This window comes from Gopherus flavomarginatus, chromosome 3 (genome assembly GCF_025201925.1).
Source record: "Gopherus flavomarginatus isolate rGopFla2 chromosome 3, rGopFla2.mat.asm, whole genome shotgun sequence".
Taxonomy (NCBI): domain Eukaryota; kingdom Metazoa; phylum Chordata; order Testudines; family Testudinidae; genus Gopherus; species Gopherus flavomarginatus.
The window spans coordinates 154,689,716-154,708,037 of NC_066619.1; the positions used below are offsets into that span (position 1 = coordinate 154,689,716).

Sequence of the window (18,322 nt, forward strand, 5' to 3'; positions counted from 1 at the left end):
CAACGCTTATTAATCCTTAACAAGCAGAAGGGAGAGGGATGGCACTTCATCTATCCAGCGCAGAAACGGTGCCTGCCTGTGCTTCTGCTCCTTACTACCGTGCCAGCACACCAGCGGTTTCCCTGGTCTTTACTTAACCCTTACACATCCCAACAGTATTGTCAATCATAAATGGACTCTGGCAGTTCCCCACCTAACAGCAACTTGAGTGTAACTGAACTGTATTAATCCTCACAAACAGAATTTCTGCAGTTCTCCAATTTTTCCTTCCTCCCAGCTCCCTGTGGGCCTAGGAGAAAGGATGGGCCTTGCAGCCTGTCCTGAGGGTTGACAAACTCAGGTGGTACTGAGTATGTGGGGGAAACCTGCCCAGCCTGGGCCTGTGCTGTCTGGCTCTGGCAGGACTGTCTCTTCATTCCACACTAGGACAGAAGAAAAATTGAGTGGCTTGAAAACTGGAATTCAACAAACACTATGTGAAACCCTAGATGTTCAGTATTGAAGTTCAATGGATTTGGGTCTATTGCCTAGCGGGCACATGGCCATGTGATGAAGAAGGCCACACCCATGACAGGTGCCCCTTTGACAGTTTTCTTGAAGACTAGCCTCTATGCCCACTCACTCCTCAGTTACCTGCTTGTGCTTACAGCGGGTCCCTCCAGCTTTGGACTGAGGGATGTTTTTCTAGGGATCAAGAAAGCGGCATACTTAACATGGGATACTTGAATGACAGCCCCAATTTAAAGCCTGTCAAAGCCAATGAGACCCCTTCCTTCCATTGACTTTAATGGGATTTGGATTGGGATCAGTATTTACTTTATTAAAGAAAATTTTGAACATCTCATCACAGTATTTCTCTCCCCCAGTCCAAGGCAGGCAAACAAATCAAAATCCACTCTCTGTTACAAGCATGTTGCCCAGTAACACCAATGCAATCTGTGTGTACCATTGTCTGCATACAATTATTATGAAGGTTTCACAGCCCTCCATCTAGATAGGCAGATACAAGGGAGGAAACGCTGGCAGGGTTCTTAATCCAGTATTCACTTTCCTCCCCACAGCTCTTTCTCTTTAACTTCTATCCCTTTGTGCAGCGGTTCATGCAGCCCCATCAGAGAGGTAAGCAACCATCTACAAAACCTGTATCCTCTCCCTGCCTTTGTGTTTTGCATTCCCATATTGCCCTGTGTGCAGTCGATCTCAAGCAGTGGTGCTGTAGGATTAAAGGTGGACAATCAGGTTTGTCTTGTCAGATATGGAGGATGTGGAAGGAGGAGGGTGAAGAGCAGAGACACAGTTTTGCTCCCAGTTGTTATGGGATACAGGAAATGGTGTGCTTCGTACTTCTGAAAGTGGGAGCTAGAATTCTTTAAATACAGACTAGAATGGATCCCCTGAGCTATGTCAGTTAAACCAAGCTGCTACAAGAAGCTGTCTGTAATTGTTTAGCAAGGTTTGTCTCTCTTGCCGCACCATAGTTAACGTTGCAACACTATTTCAGTCTAGAGCAGTGGCTCTCAACCTTTCCAGATTACTTGTATCCCTTTCAGGTCTTGGATTTGTCTTGAGTACCCCCAAGTTTTGCCTCATTTAAAAACTACTTGCTTACAAAATCAGACATAGTGTGCTGTGATGCTTTTGTATTTATATTACCGAAAAATGGTTTACTTTCTCATTTTTACCATATAACTATAAAATAAATCAATTGGAATATAAATCTTGTACTTACATTTCAGTTTATGATACATAGAGCAGTATAAACAAGTCATTGTCTGTATGCAGTTTTAGTTTGTACTGATGTTGCTAACACTTTTTATGAAGCCTACTGTAAAACCAGGCAAATATCTAGATGCACCTCCTGGAAAATCTCTGCCTCCCCCTGGGTACATGTACCCCTGGTTGAGAACCAGTGCCCTAGAGCAGACTTTTCAAAGTGCTCTACCTTCCATATGCTGGGCTTCAAAAGAGCACAGGGCCTGGGATAAAGTTTGTGGTATCTGACTGAGTGCTTTATTGTGACAAAGAGTGATCTGGAGGTTCTGGTTCTGCGAGGCCCCAAATGACTTCATGTTCTCTGTGGAAGTTCAGGGTACTGAGCTTCTCGCAGGATGGGACCCAGAATTAGAAGTTGTGATGCACGGAGATATTTATAAGCCACTGAAAACAGAAATGGCTGTCCATTGAGTGTGGAACCTTTCTCTATTTTCTACTCTTCCAGAAGTGACCAAGATCCTTCTTTTTGCTGCGCAAGCATCTCATCAGCTGGTGCCGCCAGAGGTCAGGATCCTTCCAAATCTCATTGATATTAAAAAGTAGACTGTGTGCGAACATTGGAAATATAACTGCTGAATGTGTTGACAGAGCTATGCTGAGAGACAAAATACCTGCCCAGTCTCAGGCTGGAAGTGTTGTTGGATGCTGGGTATTGTTTACGTAGGGGGAAAAGTAATGCATGGAGTGATTTCTCAGTGGTGTCCGCTCAGTTCCTCTGAGATTACTCCCTCTTAGTGTTAGGTGGGGTTGAAAAGCACACGCTGATCTTTCAAAACGGGAACACTTGTGCTTATTGTATGGTTTATGTTCCATAAAAAAATTAATAATGAATACCCGTGACTCTTTGGGGTTCACCCAGGCCAGTAGGGGTTCAGTCAGCACCTGCCTATGCTGTTGTGGCTCACTGCACTGACACCAATATGCATACAAGTGTGCTGGTCACACTCGCTTCCACGACCCAATTACTCTTAGCAGGGAGACCTCAACAACCCTTCCAGCCTTGAGTTCTCCCCCCAAAGACCTCTTCATGCAGTGCTCAGCCCCTCTCACTGTACCTCTCTCAAAACCTGATTTAGTTTGCCGCTCCTTTACAGAAACAGTACGCAGCCCCATTTGGCTGAGGATTTTCCTCTTCGGTTTGAAACACTAGGCTGCTGTTGTGTAATAAGACAAGATGAAGTTTATTAATAAAGAACTTCCATGTAAGTGATGCCAAGAAGGAGGAATTACAAACGAAACACAAGTGAAAATACACTTCTAAGACTAAAACCTAACTTAACAAACTAGAGTCTTTGGTTCAAAGTAAGTATCAGAGGGGTAGCCATGTTAGTCTGGATCTGTAAAAGCAGCAAAGAATCCTGTGGCACCTTATAGACTAACTAAGGATTCTTTGCTGCTTTTACTGGTTCAAAGTAAGAGTCTCACCACAGTTGCTTTTTTGCATGGCTGGCCGGTTTTTAGCCAGGGGTCAGTCACAGAGCCCAAACTGCTCAGTTTCTTTGACTGTTCAGGTGAAGGATAACTTAAGGGTTCTCTCCCTCTCTTTATAGTCCAGTAAACCTCTGAAATGTGTTTTTTCTGAAGTGTATCCCCAAGATAAAGTTCCTTTCCCCTGCTGGGTGAAGACTCCATGCTGTCTGGTGCAGACACCATGCTGGATTCACCCCTGCTTGTAATTTTTACAATGCAAATGATCTTCCTGCTATCTCCCATTTGGTAAATAGCCCACTGTCCCTAGCAACACCTGGCTTGTGGGGCTGGTCCCTTTCCTTTGTCTCCAAAAACCTATTTACCAACTTCCCCTGACATGCCTGGTTAAAACACATTTTGGTCACACATTTCTGGATAACTTTGTAGATTAACCGTATATACATCACACAAGAATGTGAATGATCAGTGAGTTAGTTGTTTTGCAATGATTTATTACATGCCACCTTTTGGATAAGTATGACCACAGTGGATGGGGATGTACTGAGCAGGTCAGGCCAGCTGAGTCTCACTGCATAACAGAGAGCTCCTTGCCATCTAGCCTTGGGATCCTCTTAGGGTCACAAACTGGCTCTCATACAGCATTTTTAATCGAAGTAAATCTTAAAGGGCTTTACAAAGGAATTCAGTAGCATTATCCTTGTTTTTCAGCTAGGGAAATCAAGGCACAGAGCAGTGATGTGATCGAAATAACTCGGCAGGCCAGGGGCAGACCCAGCTCTGCTGAATCCACGTTCAGTGCTGTATTCACATTTCCTGCCTGTAGTAGGATTTGTATTGCAAAAATGCTCTATTAAAATATTTCTGAAAATAGCTTCTTAAAGGGCCAAGTCTCAAGCTTTGAGTGAGTTTGCCCTTTGTGAATATGGCATTGTATGCAAATGAATACAGCTACAATAGGAATGTATGTTCATCTGGCTCTACTTTACTTTCTCCCTTCTAGATCATCCAGTCAGTATTAATGACCATAGCCAACAACTTTGTCACTGACAAGAATTCTGGGGAAGTTATGACTGTAGGGTAAGTACAAAAGTTCATGACAACTCAGTCTAAGATCCATGGGGAACCTGGGTTCCTAGAAACACTGTACAACTCATAGAAAATAGGTTGGTGTATCTCTTTAAAAAACAAAAACAAAACACCATTGAAATAAAATGACCTTTTGTGCTGCATGCTTTGAGTATGGTAAACTATTTATTTTCAATTGCCAACACAGCTATGTCACTGGCCGTAGAGGTCATTGGTTAGCACCAGCATGCTCCATTCTCTTCTCCCCAGATGGGGCTGAATCCCTGCTTTCCTGGATAACAAGATCTTTGGGAAGGTTCTGTATGTATCTTATTTATCTGTAAACTCTTAACGTATGCCATGATTTTTCAGGGCTTCGATAATTTGATGGTCAAGACTTCATTCCCTGTCTGAATACAATGACTGAAATTGTGCTAGCAACAATTAAGTTTAAACGTAGCTGTTGCCAGCGGAACACTAACCCACTTTCTGTGCCGTGTATAAACTGGCTTATTTTGCTGAGACCCATGCTATAGACTGATGCATAATATTAATTATGTAATAATAATTGTATAATGTGTTATCTCTCTCTTATAATGGAGATCTAAGATGAGTCTGGGGAAAAGCTGTCCCTGTTCATACCAATTGCATGGAGGTGCAGGGGGAAACATGCTTACTAGCTCCTGCCATGCTTTAAGAATGGTTCTTGCTAAAATGGTTTCAACCATAAGGAGAGGGTGGGGGATGGACTTTAGAGAGGGTCAGTTTGAGAGTAAAGTTACTTTGAAAGGGAACTCTCCTGTGTGAGCATACAGGCCCCAGCATAGGCTGTCCTTTACTGATCTAACCATGGATGAATGCCGTCAGGATTCCTGACTCCACTAGGCACAGACATGGTCCACAGATTTAAAGGTGGTTAGCTTTTCTGTGTGGGCTGCCCACTTCCACCCTTTGGTTTTGGATGCTTTCTAGCTAGTTAGTGATTGCTGTGCCAGTACTTTATCTTAATTTTCAAAGATGCTGAGCACCTACACCTCTGGAAACTGGGCCATCATGGTGGCTAGGAGAACAGACTATTCAAAGCTGCCATGGTTACAGCCCCTTTGATAGGCTACCTGGGGGGTTGAGTCCTGTGCTGCTCTTTTCTCTGACACTGAGTTGTGTGCCTCAGGATGACTGTCCCTTAGTCTCAGACACGGTCATGTAACACGCTGCTGCCAGGGTCTTTTCTAACTGAGAAGTTTTTTTAAAAAACTTTTTGATTTTTCTAGAATGAATGCGATAAAAGAGATAACTGCAAGATGTCCTCTGGCTATGACCGAAGACCTGCTCCAGGACCTCGCCCTGTACAAATCTCATAAAAATAAAAGTAAGTTTAGTGTTCTGCAGGTGGAAAAATGTACTGTTCTTTTATTTACATGTGTTTATGCTATGTGTTCTGATGGCACATCATCATTGCTTGTGGAGGGAATAGGTTGGAGTTCAGAGTATTTCTCATGTTAGTCTCCTGCACCTCTGTGTCTGTTTCAGGTCTCCTCATGTGAGAGATGAAGCAGTCAGAGCAGTCAGGAGGGGAAAATTGCCCAGCAGCTACCAGAACTAAAGCTACATAAGGGCTTGATCTTGCACAATTTGATCAATGAGAACTTTTCCAATTGGTTGATCATTGACTGTAGGGGATACAGGTTCATGTCCTAAATAAATGTTGATTGTGTGAGTTATCTTGGAAAGGTCTGATCTAGTCCTGGAGAAACTTTCTTCTTCACTTTTTTTTTTAGAAGTAACAGATCCACATTGATATTGGTAGCTGCTTAAATTTTGAAAAACGATTTTTGGGGAGATGTATCCAACAAACAAAATGAGTAGAGCAAAGATAGCAGTTACGTTGGAAGAAGGCTGAGAGTAGAAGGTAGTTTTAAAAAGTAGGTAGTCCAGACCGGAAGACATGGATTGTCAAATAGAATAATGCTAAGAAGCACTAGCATTTCTGAGAAATATGTAAAGAAATATACTGCTTTTCATTTTACCCTCCTCCCCAGTCACAGAACAAAACCTAATTCTAGCTCAATGCTTTCCTCTTCATTTGATCCAGATTCTGCTTTTTCTAAGATGTTTGTTTATTCCTGGTATTTGTTTTGTAGATGTAATGATGTCTGCAAAAACTCTGATACATCTCTTCCGATCACTGAATCCGCAAATGTTACAAAAAAAATTCAGGGTAAGTGATGTTTATGTGCATTAATTTGTATCTGAAATGCAGAGTTATAATCCTGAAAATGAGGATGAAATAAATTGAGCATCTCAAGCCAGTGAACATGGTTAACTGTGTGCATACTTTTAACTAAGAATATGTGCATTGCATTTTGCCCTGGAGAGCTCACCTAAAGGCAAAAGGCAGTGTGGCCTAATGGACAGAGCACTGAACCTAGGAGACCTGGGTTCTATTTCTGGCTCTGCCACTAGCCTACTAGGTGACCTTGGGCAAGTCACTTCCCGTTTCAGTTTCCCCATCTGTAAAATGGGGATAATGATGCTTTTTTGCAAAGTGCTTTGAGAGCTATAGAGTATCTCTGACCCCACCACTTCACTACAGAATCCATCATTAATCTATGGAGAGGAGATGTTTTTCCATCAAGTGCTATGCTCCGAAAATAGAATATCAGAAGCTCTTCATCATATATTTTTCTGTGTGACTTAAACCTAAACTTGTTAAAAGAAGTGGATGGAGGGATTATCTGAACCTGGAGGGCTGTGGATCTCTGTCGTTGCAATGTTCATTAATGTATAAAGCCCAAGCTGCAGAAGTTTAATCCAGAGTTTTGGAGGGTATGTTGGGATGTGTGCCTCTGGCTGATTTCTAACACTGGCTGATCACTTCTTGTTTCACTGGTGAAAAAACACCTCGTAACAGGGCAATCTTCCCTTTAAGGGGAGCAACCAGCCCTGTTCTGGTGAGCAGCTTGGCAGGCTGCTCACCTGACCCAGCTGAGTAACAACAGCTGATTGGGTCTGATGTTTTCCGGCTAGGGGATATAAATGAGGACCTGTGGCAGTCCAGGACCAGGAGAGGCCTGGGAGAATGCTTTCCTGTAACTGTGGCAGAGGACTGCAGGAGGCCTTGTGGACCTTCTAGGCAGGGTGGAAATCCTGACACTAAACTGCCAGAGGCTGGGGGGACGCCACAGTCTGTGTTGTGAGCAGTACTATGTATATTGCCATATCGTGTTTCCCAGGCTGGTGATCAAATCCACCCACCTTAGACTCCTTTTAAAATGTCCTGTTAGTGAAATTAAAGAAAACAAAGAGCTACTTAAAAATGTACTTTCTTGTAGGGTAAACCTACTGAGGCCTCATCAGAAGCCAGAATCCACGAGTATGGAGAATTAGATGCCAAAGATTATATTCCAGGAGCAGAAATACTAGAGGTTGAGAACAAGGAAGAAGGAGGAGGAGAACATGAGGAAGGTTGGTTAGTTTTTCTTCATCTCCAGGCAGTACAGCATTGCCACTAGAATTCTAGTTACATGTGAAGATGTGGTCCAAGTCTCTTGTTGTAATGCAGTAACTTGCATGTGTTTGACACTGTTATGTCTTGAGTATCCCTGGCCATGTGTGCATTTGTCCAGTGAAACAGCACTAGTGCTGCCCTTGAATGAATGCAATACACCCAGTTATATTTGACATTGGGTCTGTGCTGCTTCCTACAGTATTTGCTTTAGCGAGAGCTAACAAAGGGGTTTTGTTGCCGGCATGACTAATCTTCAAGGAAAAGCAGGTCATACGGCTTCAAAAATGCAGCTGTTCAGCTCTCCCCAAGATAAATAACTGTTTGCTTACTATGTCCTTGAGTCACGTTGAAGAATGAAGAAGAGCAGTGCTCAGGTTGTTGAAAATGTAACATGGCTTTTTCATATATTGTGGGCTGCTTCTGTATCTGTGTGAACTGGTTGGATGTTGGGGATGCTGCAGAATGTCACTGCATGCATGTAGGGTGCCCTGTGCAGTAGACATCACGGGGCACTCGTGTAGCGCTGTTTATCTTCAGAGCCTTTTCCAAACACATTTTAGAATTTTGTAGAGCTCTTCACAATAACTGCAACACAGGCTGGCAGTAAATTAGGTTTACACAATCGCTTGTCTCCATTGCCAGTGATCAGACATCAGGCACACCAGCGTTCTGCATGCTGCCTTTGGTGTTTTCTTACAACTTTGGGGATAACGTGTTTATTACTATGGTTGGTCCCACTTAAAATAACTGATGACATCACAGTCTCCATGAAGGATCTGATTCTAGGTGTTGTATAAACTTGTAGTAAAGTGACAGTCTCTGCCTTAAATAGCTTGTGTACTATGTTAATTACAAGATGCAACAAGTGCCCAAAGTAAACTGGTTAGGGGCATGTCTTGTCTTTAACAGCTTCCACAAGCCATTGCCACCAAACTACCTGTTTTTATATAAATACACATATCTGAATGTCGCTGAGAGACACAACTTTGTGGTCCATGGACTATTTTTGTATCGTATCTAGCACAGGGATCGGCAACCTTTGGCACGCCAGCCTGTCAGGGAAATCCGCTGGCGGGCCGGGACGATTTGTTTACCTGCAGTGTCCACAGGTTTGGCCGATCGCAGCTCCCGCTGGCACGGTTGGCCCTTCCGGGCTAATGGTGGCTGCGGGAAGCGGTGCAGGCCGAGAGATGTGCTGGCTGCTGCTTCTCACAGCCCCCATTGTCCTGAAATGGTGAACCGTGGCTAGTGGGAGCTGTGATCGGCCGAACCTGCGGACACTGCAGGTAAACAAACCGGCCTGGCCTGCCAGCGGATTTCCCTGATGGGCCGCATGCCAAAGGTTGCCAATCCCTGATCTAGCACGTTGTGGATGCTACTTGAAATGTATAGTTTTTAAACAGCAGTTAGCCTCTACCATAACTCGACAACCCTTTAATTCTTGCTTGTTATTTCTAGTGGCATCTGGACTAGTTGATTGAGAACTGCAAATGGAAGGCTTTTAAAAACAGTAGTGCATTTAGCAGGTAGAGATAACATGGATGGAAATGAATCTGGGATCCAGTCTCCATTGCTGTATTTATTATCATGCAATTGAACTAAGTCTGTTCTAGTCACTGTGTGCGCCTCTTCCCCTGGGCAGATGGATGGCAAAGTGCTAGTCTCAGTGAGGAGGACGACGATGAAGATGGGGAATGGATAGATGTGCACCACTCCTCAGATGAGGAGCAGCAAGAAGTAGTGAGTTTTGTCATCACTTTCTGGCCTAAATAGAAATGTGATTTGCAAAGATTGGGTTTGATTCTCTATTGGCTTGCACCTTTCATGTAGTTTTCAGCTGTGCCAAGTGGGTGTAGAAACAGTAGCTAATGAGAAGGGTGGTGTGTCACACCCCTTTGCACAGGTCAAATATCCATGGGTCAAAGCAGGGGAGAATCAGTCTTGTGTTTAACTATTTTGCAGCCTATGGGGAATAGGGCAAATTCCCCCCGTATCCAACAAAGAGTAGTAGTATTTTGGCACATTTATACTGCTCCTTATCCCTTCTCTCTCCCTTACACATGAACAAGCGCACACAACCAATTTCCTGAAAAGTCTGGGAACTCCTTGATCACAGGCTGTGTGGTGCCGCAATGTGGGCTCTGTTGGTAATGTTACATCCACCATTGAACTTTGCTGTAGAACTGAAGAAGGCCAGTGCTATTCCCTCCCCTATGCCTCTCACCTCCCAAGTATTGTACCTCCTATTATGTTTTCAATATTCTTGTCTTCTGCCCTAATCAGCCATATGCCCTTATTATAAAGGCAAGTCCTGTTTCTCTCCACCCACCCACGTAGGTGGAGAGAAACAGCACTTGCCTTTATACTAAGATTATAGTGTACAAATAAACCAAACAAAACCATTGCTTAAAGACTCTGATAATCATCACTGATGTCTGGATTTAAAGGCGGAGAAGATCAAGAGCATGCCTGTAGAAGAACAGAAAGCCAAAGCAGCAGCAGTTAGCACAAGCCGGGTTTTAACTCAAGAAGACTTCCAGAAAATACGCCTGGCCCAGATAGCCAAAGAACTCAACTCAGCACCTGGCAAAGCTGCAAAGAGGAAGAACATTGAAATAGACAGCGACGAGGAGCGCAGGTAGAATACAAAATTCCTTTTTGCTCAGGTGCTATAATGGATATTATTTGTATTGCGGTAGCATTTAGGAGCCTGAATCATGGGCCAGGACCTCATTGTGTTAGGTGCTGTACAAATGTATAATAAAAACAGGTATCCTCATGCCACACAGCTTCCAATCTAAGTCTGAGACAAGACAGCAGGTGAATATAGGAACAATGAGATGATACTCGTCAACTTAATAGGCTGTGGTCTCAGCACACCGGCTGCCTAACCGCTGCTGAGATTTTTGTAGGTATGGTAGTTAAAAAGGGATTTGAAGGAGGACAATGAGACAGCTGTGCAGATGTTTGTGGGTAGCTCTTCTCATGCATAAGGGCAGCATGGGACAAAGCACAGAGGTGCTTGTGTGAAAGTGGGCAGTGAGGTCCGAGTCCATATCTTGAGAATGAGAGATGATGGAGAGGGTGAGGATAGACCCATGCGTGGTGGGAGCTCCCATGATGCCAGACAACATAATATTCTCCTTTCGTTTTGCAGGGGAGAGTTGCTTTCGCTCAGAGATATTGAGCATCTGCATAAGAAGCCTAAATCAGACAAGGAAACAAGGCTGGCCACAGCCATGGTGAGGAGCCGTGATATTCTGGAAACTCTTCCTTGCAGATTTTCAGGGGGTTCAGGCTTTGCAAGCTTTGAAAGGGCACAGGCATGAATGACAGCTAGACCCCCTGGTTGCCATTTGTGCTTTTGAAGATCTCCCCCTCCTGGGTTCTTTGCCGCCCTGGCACAGACCAGTGGTTAACTTTAGTCCAGTTCCCTGTTTCTGACTGTGGCTGATGCTGGGAATTTTAAAAGCTTTTTTTTTTAATAGAGGCTCTTATTCAAAAGATACAGTTAAACAGCCAATCACAAAGCACATAAAATCTCCCAGGAAAGCAGAGTGAGTCTGGATTTGCAGGTCCAGGAATGGAAAGTTTGCAACGGTAAATGGCATTTCCACAGAGGCCAGTTAGATGATCTCACTTGTGAGAAAGGAAGATAACCCTGTGGGCTTTAATTGTTTGGATATTTTTTCCTCCCGAGGCTGGAAAGACGAACAGAAAAGAATTTGTGAAAAGGAAAACGAAAATGAATCCATTCGCCAGCTCCACTAACAAAGAGAAGAAAAAGCAGAAGAACTTTATGATGATGAGATACAGTCACAATGTCCGAACAAAAAATAAACGTTCCTTCAGGGAAAAACAGGTCAGTATATTAATACTCAGCTCATTGGTGACAAACTAAATTGGAGACTAGTCAGGGCAGTGTATGCAACAAACTTCAGTTGCTTGTATTACAGCTAAAATAAGTGCCCCTCACATTCTCTAGGAAGTTTTATGTGGTTAAAGATTTCCCATGTCAAAACTTCGTTCAAATGAACCTATAATAGGCTGCTTCTCTTAAACTAATGATCACCTGTCAACCAACCCAATAAAAAAGCCCTTTGTGCAGTCTATACATCCCTTAGCCTATGTCCTACCCAAATGCCTGGGCTTTGTAGCAATCACAGATCTGGGCTCTTGCAGACCAATGGCTGCCGATGCTGGGGGTGGTGGGTAGGGTGGGGGGGCTTGTCTACATAGACAACACCAAATCCCGTGGTGAAGTTATGTTAGTCGTACCATGGTATGGTAATGTAATTATAACACAGGGTGGGCCCCTTGGCATAGGCAAGGTCAAATTCTGATTGTAGTATAATCAGGACATCAGTGTGATAGAACATGCTGCCTTTGTGTGGTAGAATTGGCTTTGCAGACAGGCCTTTTAGTCTGTCCTTTTATTTTCCTTTGGGCTCCTCTTCAAACCCTCATTTCACAGTCACCATCTTCCTGATTACCTTATTCACCAGAGACAGGTCTCTCCTCCCATTCACGCTGGCTGGGTATGCTGTGTCTACGATAAAAGGTGCCTCTTGAAATCCTCTCATCTGCTCTGGAAAATCTCAAGGCCAAAATGTTGCCGACTATTATAATGTCACTGTATTTGCGCCGACTGTTTTGAATGTGTTCAAAGAGCCGTTTCCAGGAAAATCCTGCTTTGTGGATTTCTCACCAAGCTGTCCCTTCGGTAGAGTATGTGTACTGACTTCATTATAAACCCACCTTTGTTAGTAAGATTTGGGTCCCAGTGAGTAGCTCTGGGGTCTGTTTCTGGCTTTTTATTCCCTGCTAAGGGCAGGCAAACAGTGTTGAGAACAGTTCGCCAGTGGCTTTTGTCTTTACAAACCAAATGAGGAAAGTAGATCCAGGATATTCTTATGCTGTTTTATTAGATAACATGACCCTGGGCCAGTATCTCCAAATTTGCTCTTTACTTGGTATCGTCTCCATTTCCCACAAATGTGGGATCTAGGTTGACCCCACTGACTGCAGCAATGTGCTGATTCCACCCCCCTTTTTTTAATGAAACACAAGAGGTTCATTTTGTGAATGAGCAGCTTAGGTACGTCAATGACCTTGCTAATCCTCTGCACTTGAACTGAGGTGCTGATGTCTCTGATCTGAAGGCAGCCAGACTACCTCACTACATCAGATCTCTATGAGAAGCAAAATGAGCAGCGTGTTAGTGATTTGAGCCAAAAGGCTCCTGTTGGGTGGGACCGGAGTGGGGGCGAATGGCTTAAAAGAACTAAAATTTGATTTTATAGTTTAAAATCCAGAGCTCAAATCCCCATTTTAAATTAGGGCCATCAAATGCTTAAAAAAAAAAATGCAATTAATCACAGTTTTAATCGCACTGTTAAACAATAATAGAATACCAATGTAAGTGTATTATAAATATTTTTGAATGTTTTTCTACATTTTCAAATATTGATTTCAATTACAACAGAGGATATAAAGCGTACAGCGCTCACTTTATATTTTTTTATTACAAATATTTGCATTGTAAAAAGATAAACAAAAGAGAGTATTTTTCATTCACCTCATACAAGTACTGTAGTGCAATCTCTTTATTGTGAAAGTACAACTTACAAATGTAGGATTTGTTTTGTTTTTAAGTGCAGTTATATTAAAAAAAAAAAAAAGTAAAACTTTTTAGAGACTACAGGTTAAAGCAGTTTCCCAGGTCTTTACTTAACCCTTACATATCACAACAATTTTCACGATGGAGATCGCACTGCAGTACTTGTATGAGGTGAATGAAAAATACTATTTATTTTTTTTTTTTACAGTGCAAATATTTGCAATAAAAATAATATAAAGTGAGCCCTGTACACGTAGTCTGGGTTGTAATTGAAATCAATATATTTTAAAATGTAGGAAACATCCAAAATACTATAATTTTAAATTGTATTCTGTTATTGTTTAACAATGAGATTAAAACTGCAATTAATCGCAACTGTTCTTTAAATCTAGTTATTTTGTTTTGTGTTAATTGTTTGTATTAACAATGATTACTTGACAGCCCTGTTTTAAATGTGTCTACATTTCTGGTAGAACCTCTCTGGAGTGACTCTGCACTTGTAAATGTCAGTCTTGTGTTTTTTTTTTTTTAAAGAAGCTTCATTTGCTCTTTAAAGAAATTACTTTAAACCTGCTTAAAGGGACAAGAGTAATATTATACTGATCTTTTCCAGTTTAACACCATTGACACAGTGCAATGACATTTATATTACATTAGTGATTTTTTTTTATTGTACAATGTCAAAGAAGTGTCACTACTGCTATTTTAACTGCCTGAATCTAGGAGTTCACTAACTCTTTTTTGGGTTGTATTACCAATTCTATCTAGGTACGAGTATGATCCCTGTCACAATAGTGCCTACCATTGTTTTTCATGTAGGGGTTTAAGAGGGGTCTTTGTCTCTCATTTTTACAATATATATCGAGACTTTTTCTCTAAAGTATTAAATAATCTGCTTGGTTTCTTGGCATTTTTAATTTTTTCTAGACTAAGTTATTTATATATATATATATATATATATATATATATATATATATATATATATATATATATATATATATATATATATATATAGCCTGAGTTTCTCACTAGAAAAGTTGTTATAGCTTTTCCTCACAAGGGTAATTTTAGTTAGTATATTAATCTTTCCTAAGTGCTTAAAATAAGAATTAAATTGTTTCCAAATTACAGTTTTTATAACAGCTTTTGGCGGTGAAATATCCAGTTTTATCTCAATGTAAATTTTGTGCCAAGTTGGCTTTCAAAGTAGCAAAGTGTGTTGCATTAAATACATAGCTGTAATACATCTGTGCATACAATACCTAAGGGACACTAGCCCAGGCAGGCTGGCTTGATTCCGTCAGGTGACTCAGACTCTAAGGCCAGAAGGGACCATCATGATCATCTGACCTACTGCACATTGCAGGCCACAGAACCTTACTCACCCCCTCCTGTAATCAATGCATAACCTCTGGCTGAGTTGCTGAAGTCCTCAAATCATGATTTAAGACTTCATGTTACAGAGAATCCACCATTTACACTAGTTTAAACCTGCAAGTGACCCGTGCCTCATGCTGCAGAGAGAGGCAAAAAACCTCCAGGGTCTCTGCCAATCAGACCGAGGGGAAAATTCCCTCGATGCCACATATGACCGTCAGTTTAACCCTGAGCACGTGGGCAAGACCCACCAGCCAGACACTTGAGAGAGAATTTTTAACTCAGAACCCTCTCCATCTAGTGCCCCATCGCTGGCTGTTGGAGAGATTTGTTGCTCACAGTTACAGTTTAGCTACATGCCATTGTAGGCAGTCTATCATGCCATCCCCTCCGTAAACTTACTAAACAGTCTTAAAGCCAGTTTGATTTTTTGCTCTCACTGCTCCCCTTGGCAGACTGTTCCAGAACTTCACTTTTCTGTGATGGTTAGATGCCGCCTTCTAATTTCAAGCCTAAACTTGCTGATGGTCAGTTTATATCCATTTGTTCTTGTATCTACATTGAGGCTCAACTTAAATAACTCCTCTCCCTCTCTGGTATTTATCCCTCTCTGGTATTTATCCCTTTCTGGTATTTATAAAGAGCAATCATACCTCCCCTCAGACTTCATTTGGTTAGGCTAAACAAGCTGAGCTCTGAGAGTCTCCTCTCATAAGATAGGTTTTCCATTCCTCTGGTCATCATACTAGCCTTTATGTGCACCTGTTCCAGTTTGAATTCATTTTTCTTAAATATGGGAGACCAGAACTGCACATATACCAAATCTAAAATGGCATCACATCTTGCTGGTTTGGCTACAGTTAGGTGAAGAAATCTGTCAGGTACTGCATCCAGGAAAATCTAGTCCCTGCTGTATTTAGTAGCACGTGTCCTCCAATCTATAACTGAATTAAGCCCCCAGTTTTAACTATGGTGTGATTTTTTTGAATTCCTGTGTGGTGATCTTGCCTGCTAATGTCTTCCACCCTAGAGGTGGCTACACGCCAGCAATGAACAGATATATATATAGATATAGATATAAAGTATGGGGGGTGTGTGTGTGTGTGTGTTTGTACGGTTTTCACATCACATGGGGATTGCTGCCTGATGGGTGCTATATTGGTATTTCAGTTAAATACTTGAAAACTTGTAGTCAAAATACCTCAATATTCCACTGTTATGCAACATGTTTTATTTATGTATTTATTTATTTTGTATTCTAGCTGGCATTACGAGATGCACTTCTGAAAAAGAGAAAAAGGCTAGTGAAATAACTTGAAACAACAAAGGAGTGGACTGTTTCTTATCCTTACTGGGGGTACAGTAATAACCCTGGAAACAGTTCTTATATTGGAAAGTACAGGATCACCTGTACTGAAGAATTGGATGTCGATTGCATATAACTCCGAATACAACTGATGATTTTAATACAACTCTGCAGTACCAAATGAGTTTCATTTGTACGTGTTGGCATCAAGAGGCCTTAATGTGCCAGAAGATCTTGCATTCTAGAAGCATCTTAGGAAGGGAGGCAGTTACCTTTCATTGAATATAACTTATTTTGAGATAACTAGTTATGTCCCTGTAAATATTAACTAAAGCAAGGAGAATTTCATTGTTAAATGTTTTGCCTGAATCATGGAAAATGTAAGTCCTAGATCAGTCCATGTAAAATAACTTTTACATAGATTAAAAACTTTGTGCCTTTCATAAGCATGTAATTTTTTAAAGGACTTTTACTCTACAATACACCATAGTTGAAAATGGTTAACTTTCATTTCCTGTTTTTAGAAACAAGGTGGGTGAGGACTGACGTAATATCTTTTATTAAAAAAAAACGAGGAGTACTTGTGGCAACTGAGAGACTAACAAATTTATTTATTAAATTAGTCTCAGGTGCCACAAGTATTCCTCGTTCTTTTTGCTGATACAGACTAACATGGCTACCACTCTGAAACCTATCTTTTATTAGACCAACTTCTGTTGGTCACAGATAAGCTCAGACGCTACACAAGCTCTTCTTCAGCTCTGAGAAAGGTAACCAGAGTGTCACAGCTAAATACAAGATCAAATAGATAGTTTAGCATAAGTAGTTAGCACATACTCTGAGATGGGGTTCTCAACCTTTTTCTTTCTGCTATAAAAACTCCACAGCCCACCTATGCCACAACAACTTTTTCTGTGCATATAAAAGCCAGGGCTGGTGTTAGAAAGCAGGGCAATTGCCTCGGACCCTGTGCCACAGGGGCCACCGCAAAGCTAAGTTGCTCAGGCTTTGGCTTCAGCCCCGGGTAGTGGGGCTCAGGGCCCCAGGCTGCAGTCCTGCGTAGTGAGGCTTTGGCTTTCTGCCCCTGGCCCTAGCGAGTTTAATGCTGGCCATATTTGGAGAACCCCCTGAAACCTCACGGCCCCCCGTTGAGAACCACTGTTTAAGGGACCTTTGAAAGTGAAGTGACCTGTTAACATGCCTGTAGTCATAGGACAAAAATGGGGGTTAGTGGATTACAGAGTGTTGTAATAAGCTAGAAATCCAGTTTATTAAGGCTATGTTTTGTAGTGGCTAGCAAAGTTATGAATTTAAACTCCCAGGCTTGTCTTTTGAAAGTGTTGTGCAGGTGTCCTTTGAGGATGAGGACTCAAAGATCAGAATGGAGTGATTGCTTTGTGATATAGTGGTTTTGTCTTTTATAATTTTCCTGTGTGAATTCATTCAAGGGTGTAGTGGTTGTCTGGTTTCATCCCCAGAGCTGTTGGAGCCTTTAGTGCGCTGGCTGAGGTGCACCACATGTTGTGATAGGTATGTGCAGGACCCAGGGATCCTGAAAGGTGTATTGTAGGGTGGGGGGTGTTGATCATCAGACCAATGGAGATTTGTCTGCAGGTTTTGCCTCTGTCGTGGCAGAGTCTGGTGCTGCTTTGAGTTGGTGACTTACCCTTCTCCCCTGCCTCTTTTTGTGTCCCGTGACCGCAGAGGTATTAACAGGCCCCTGAATCTTGAATGGTCCTTTTAGAATACCTGCTAAAGTACAGATTCAGTCTTGTTTCTAGCTGTGATACTTACCTTTCCCAGACCTGAAGAGCTCTGAATAAGCTGGAAAACTTCTCTCAGAAGTTGGTCCAATAAAAGATCTCACCCACCTTGTCTCTTACAATATCCTGGGACCAACACAACTACAACAACAGTGCATACCTTTCCTCTTTTTGTTTAAAATAAAACAAAAACAACTTGTTGTTTCAGAGCTTGTTCAGCCAAATGATTGTAGATGTGCAGTTAGGTTATTCTGTGCTCCAAAACTGGAACAGTTAGTGGAGGAATGGGATCTGCATGACTGTTCTAAAACAATGCCTCTCTCATGACACTGACACCATATAAGTGCGGAGATTTGCTCATACTGAATCAATTGCAGAATGAGGTGTAAATCTATTGGAAGATGAAATGAAGTGCATGTCTGTACCACCCCCCTTGTGATTGCACTTAACCAATTACTTTTCTGTAACACTTTACCATG

The 18,322-nt window shown here is 42.0% G+C and overlaps 1 protein-coding gene across 1 annotated transcript in view; it reads left to right on the plus strand.

The window, feature by feature from the left end:
- The window catches only part of SDAD1 (SDA1 domain containing 1), a 37,569-nt gene extending 19,519 nt beyond the window's left edge, over positions 1-18,050 (plus strand). The window contains exons 12-22 of the mRNA XM_050948380.1: positions 1,062-1,119; positions 2,219-2,277; positions 4,205-4,281; positions 5,541-5,638; positions 6,411-6,487; positions 7,602-7,734; positions 9,420-9,517; positions 10,225-10,415; positions 10,935-11,019; positions 11,478-11,639; positions 16,037-18,050. Coding sequence (XP_050804337.1) covers positions 1,062-1,119; positions 2,219-2,277; positions 4,205-4,281; positions 5,541-5,638; positions 6,411-6,487; positions 7,602-7,734; positions 9,420-9,517; positions 10,225-10,415; positions 10,935-11,019; positions 11,478-11,639; positions 16,037-16,087 — 1,089 coding nt within the window. The 3' untranslated portion in view covers positions 16,088-18,050. The remainder of the gene's footprint in view (positions 1-1,061; positions 1,120-2,218; positions 2,278-4,204; positions 4,282-5,540; positions 5,639-6,410; positions 6,488-7,601; positions 7,735-9,419; positions 9,518-10,224; positions 10,416-10,934; positions 11,020-11,477; positions 11,640-16,036) is intronic.
- The last annotated feature ends 272 nt before the right edge of the window (positions 18,051-18,322 follow it).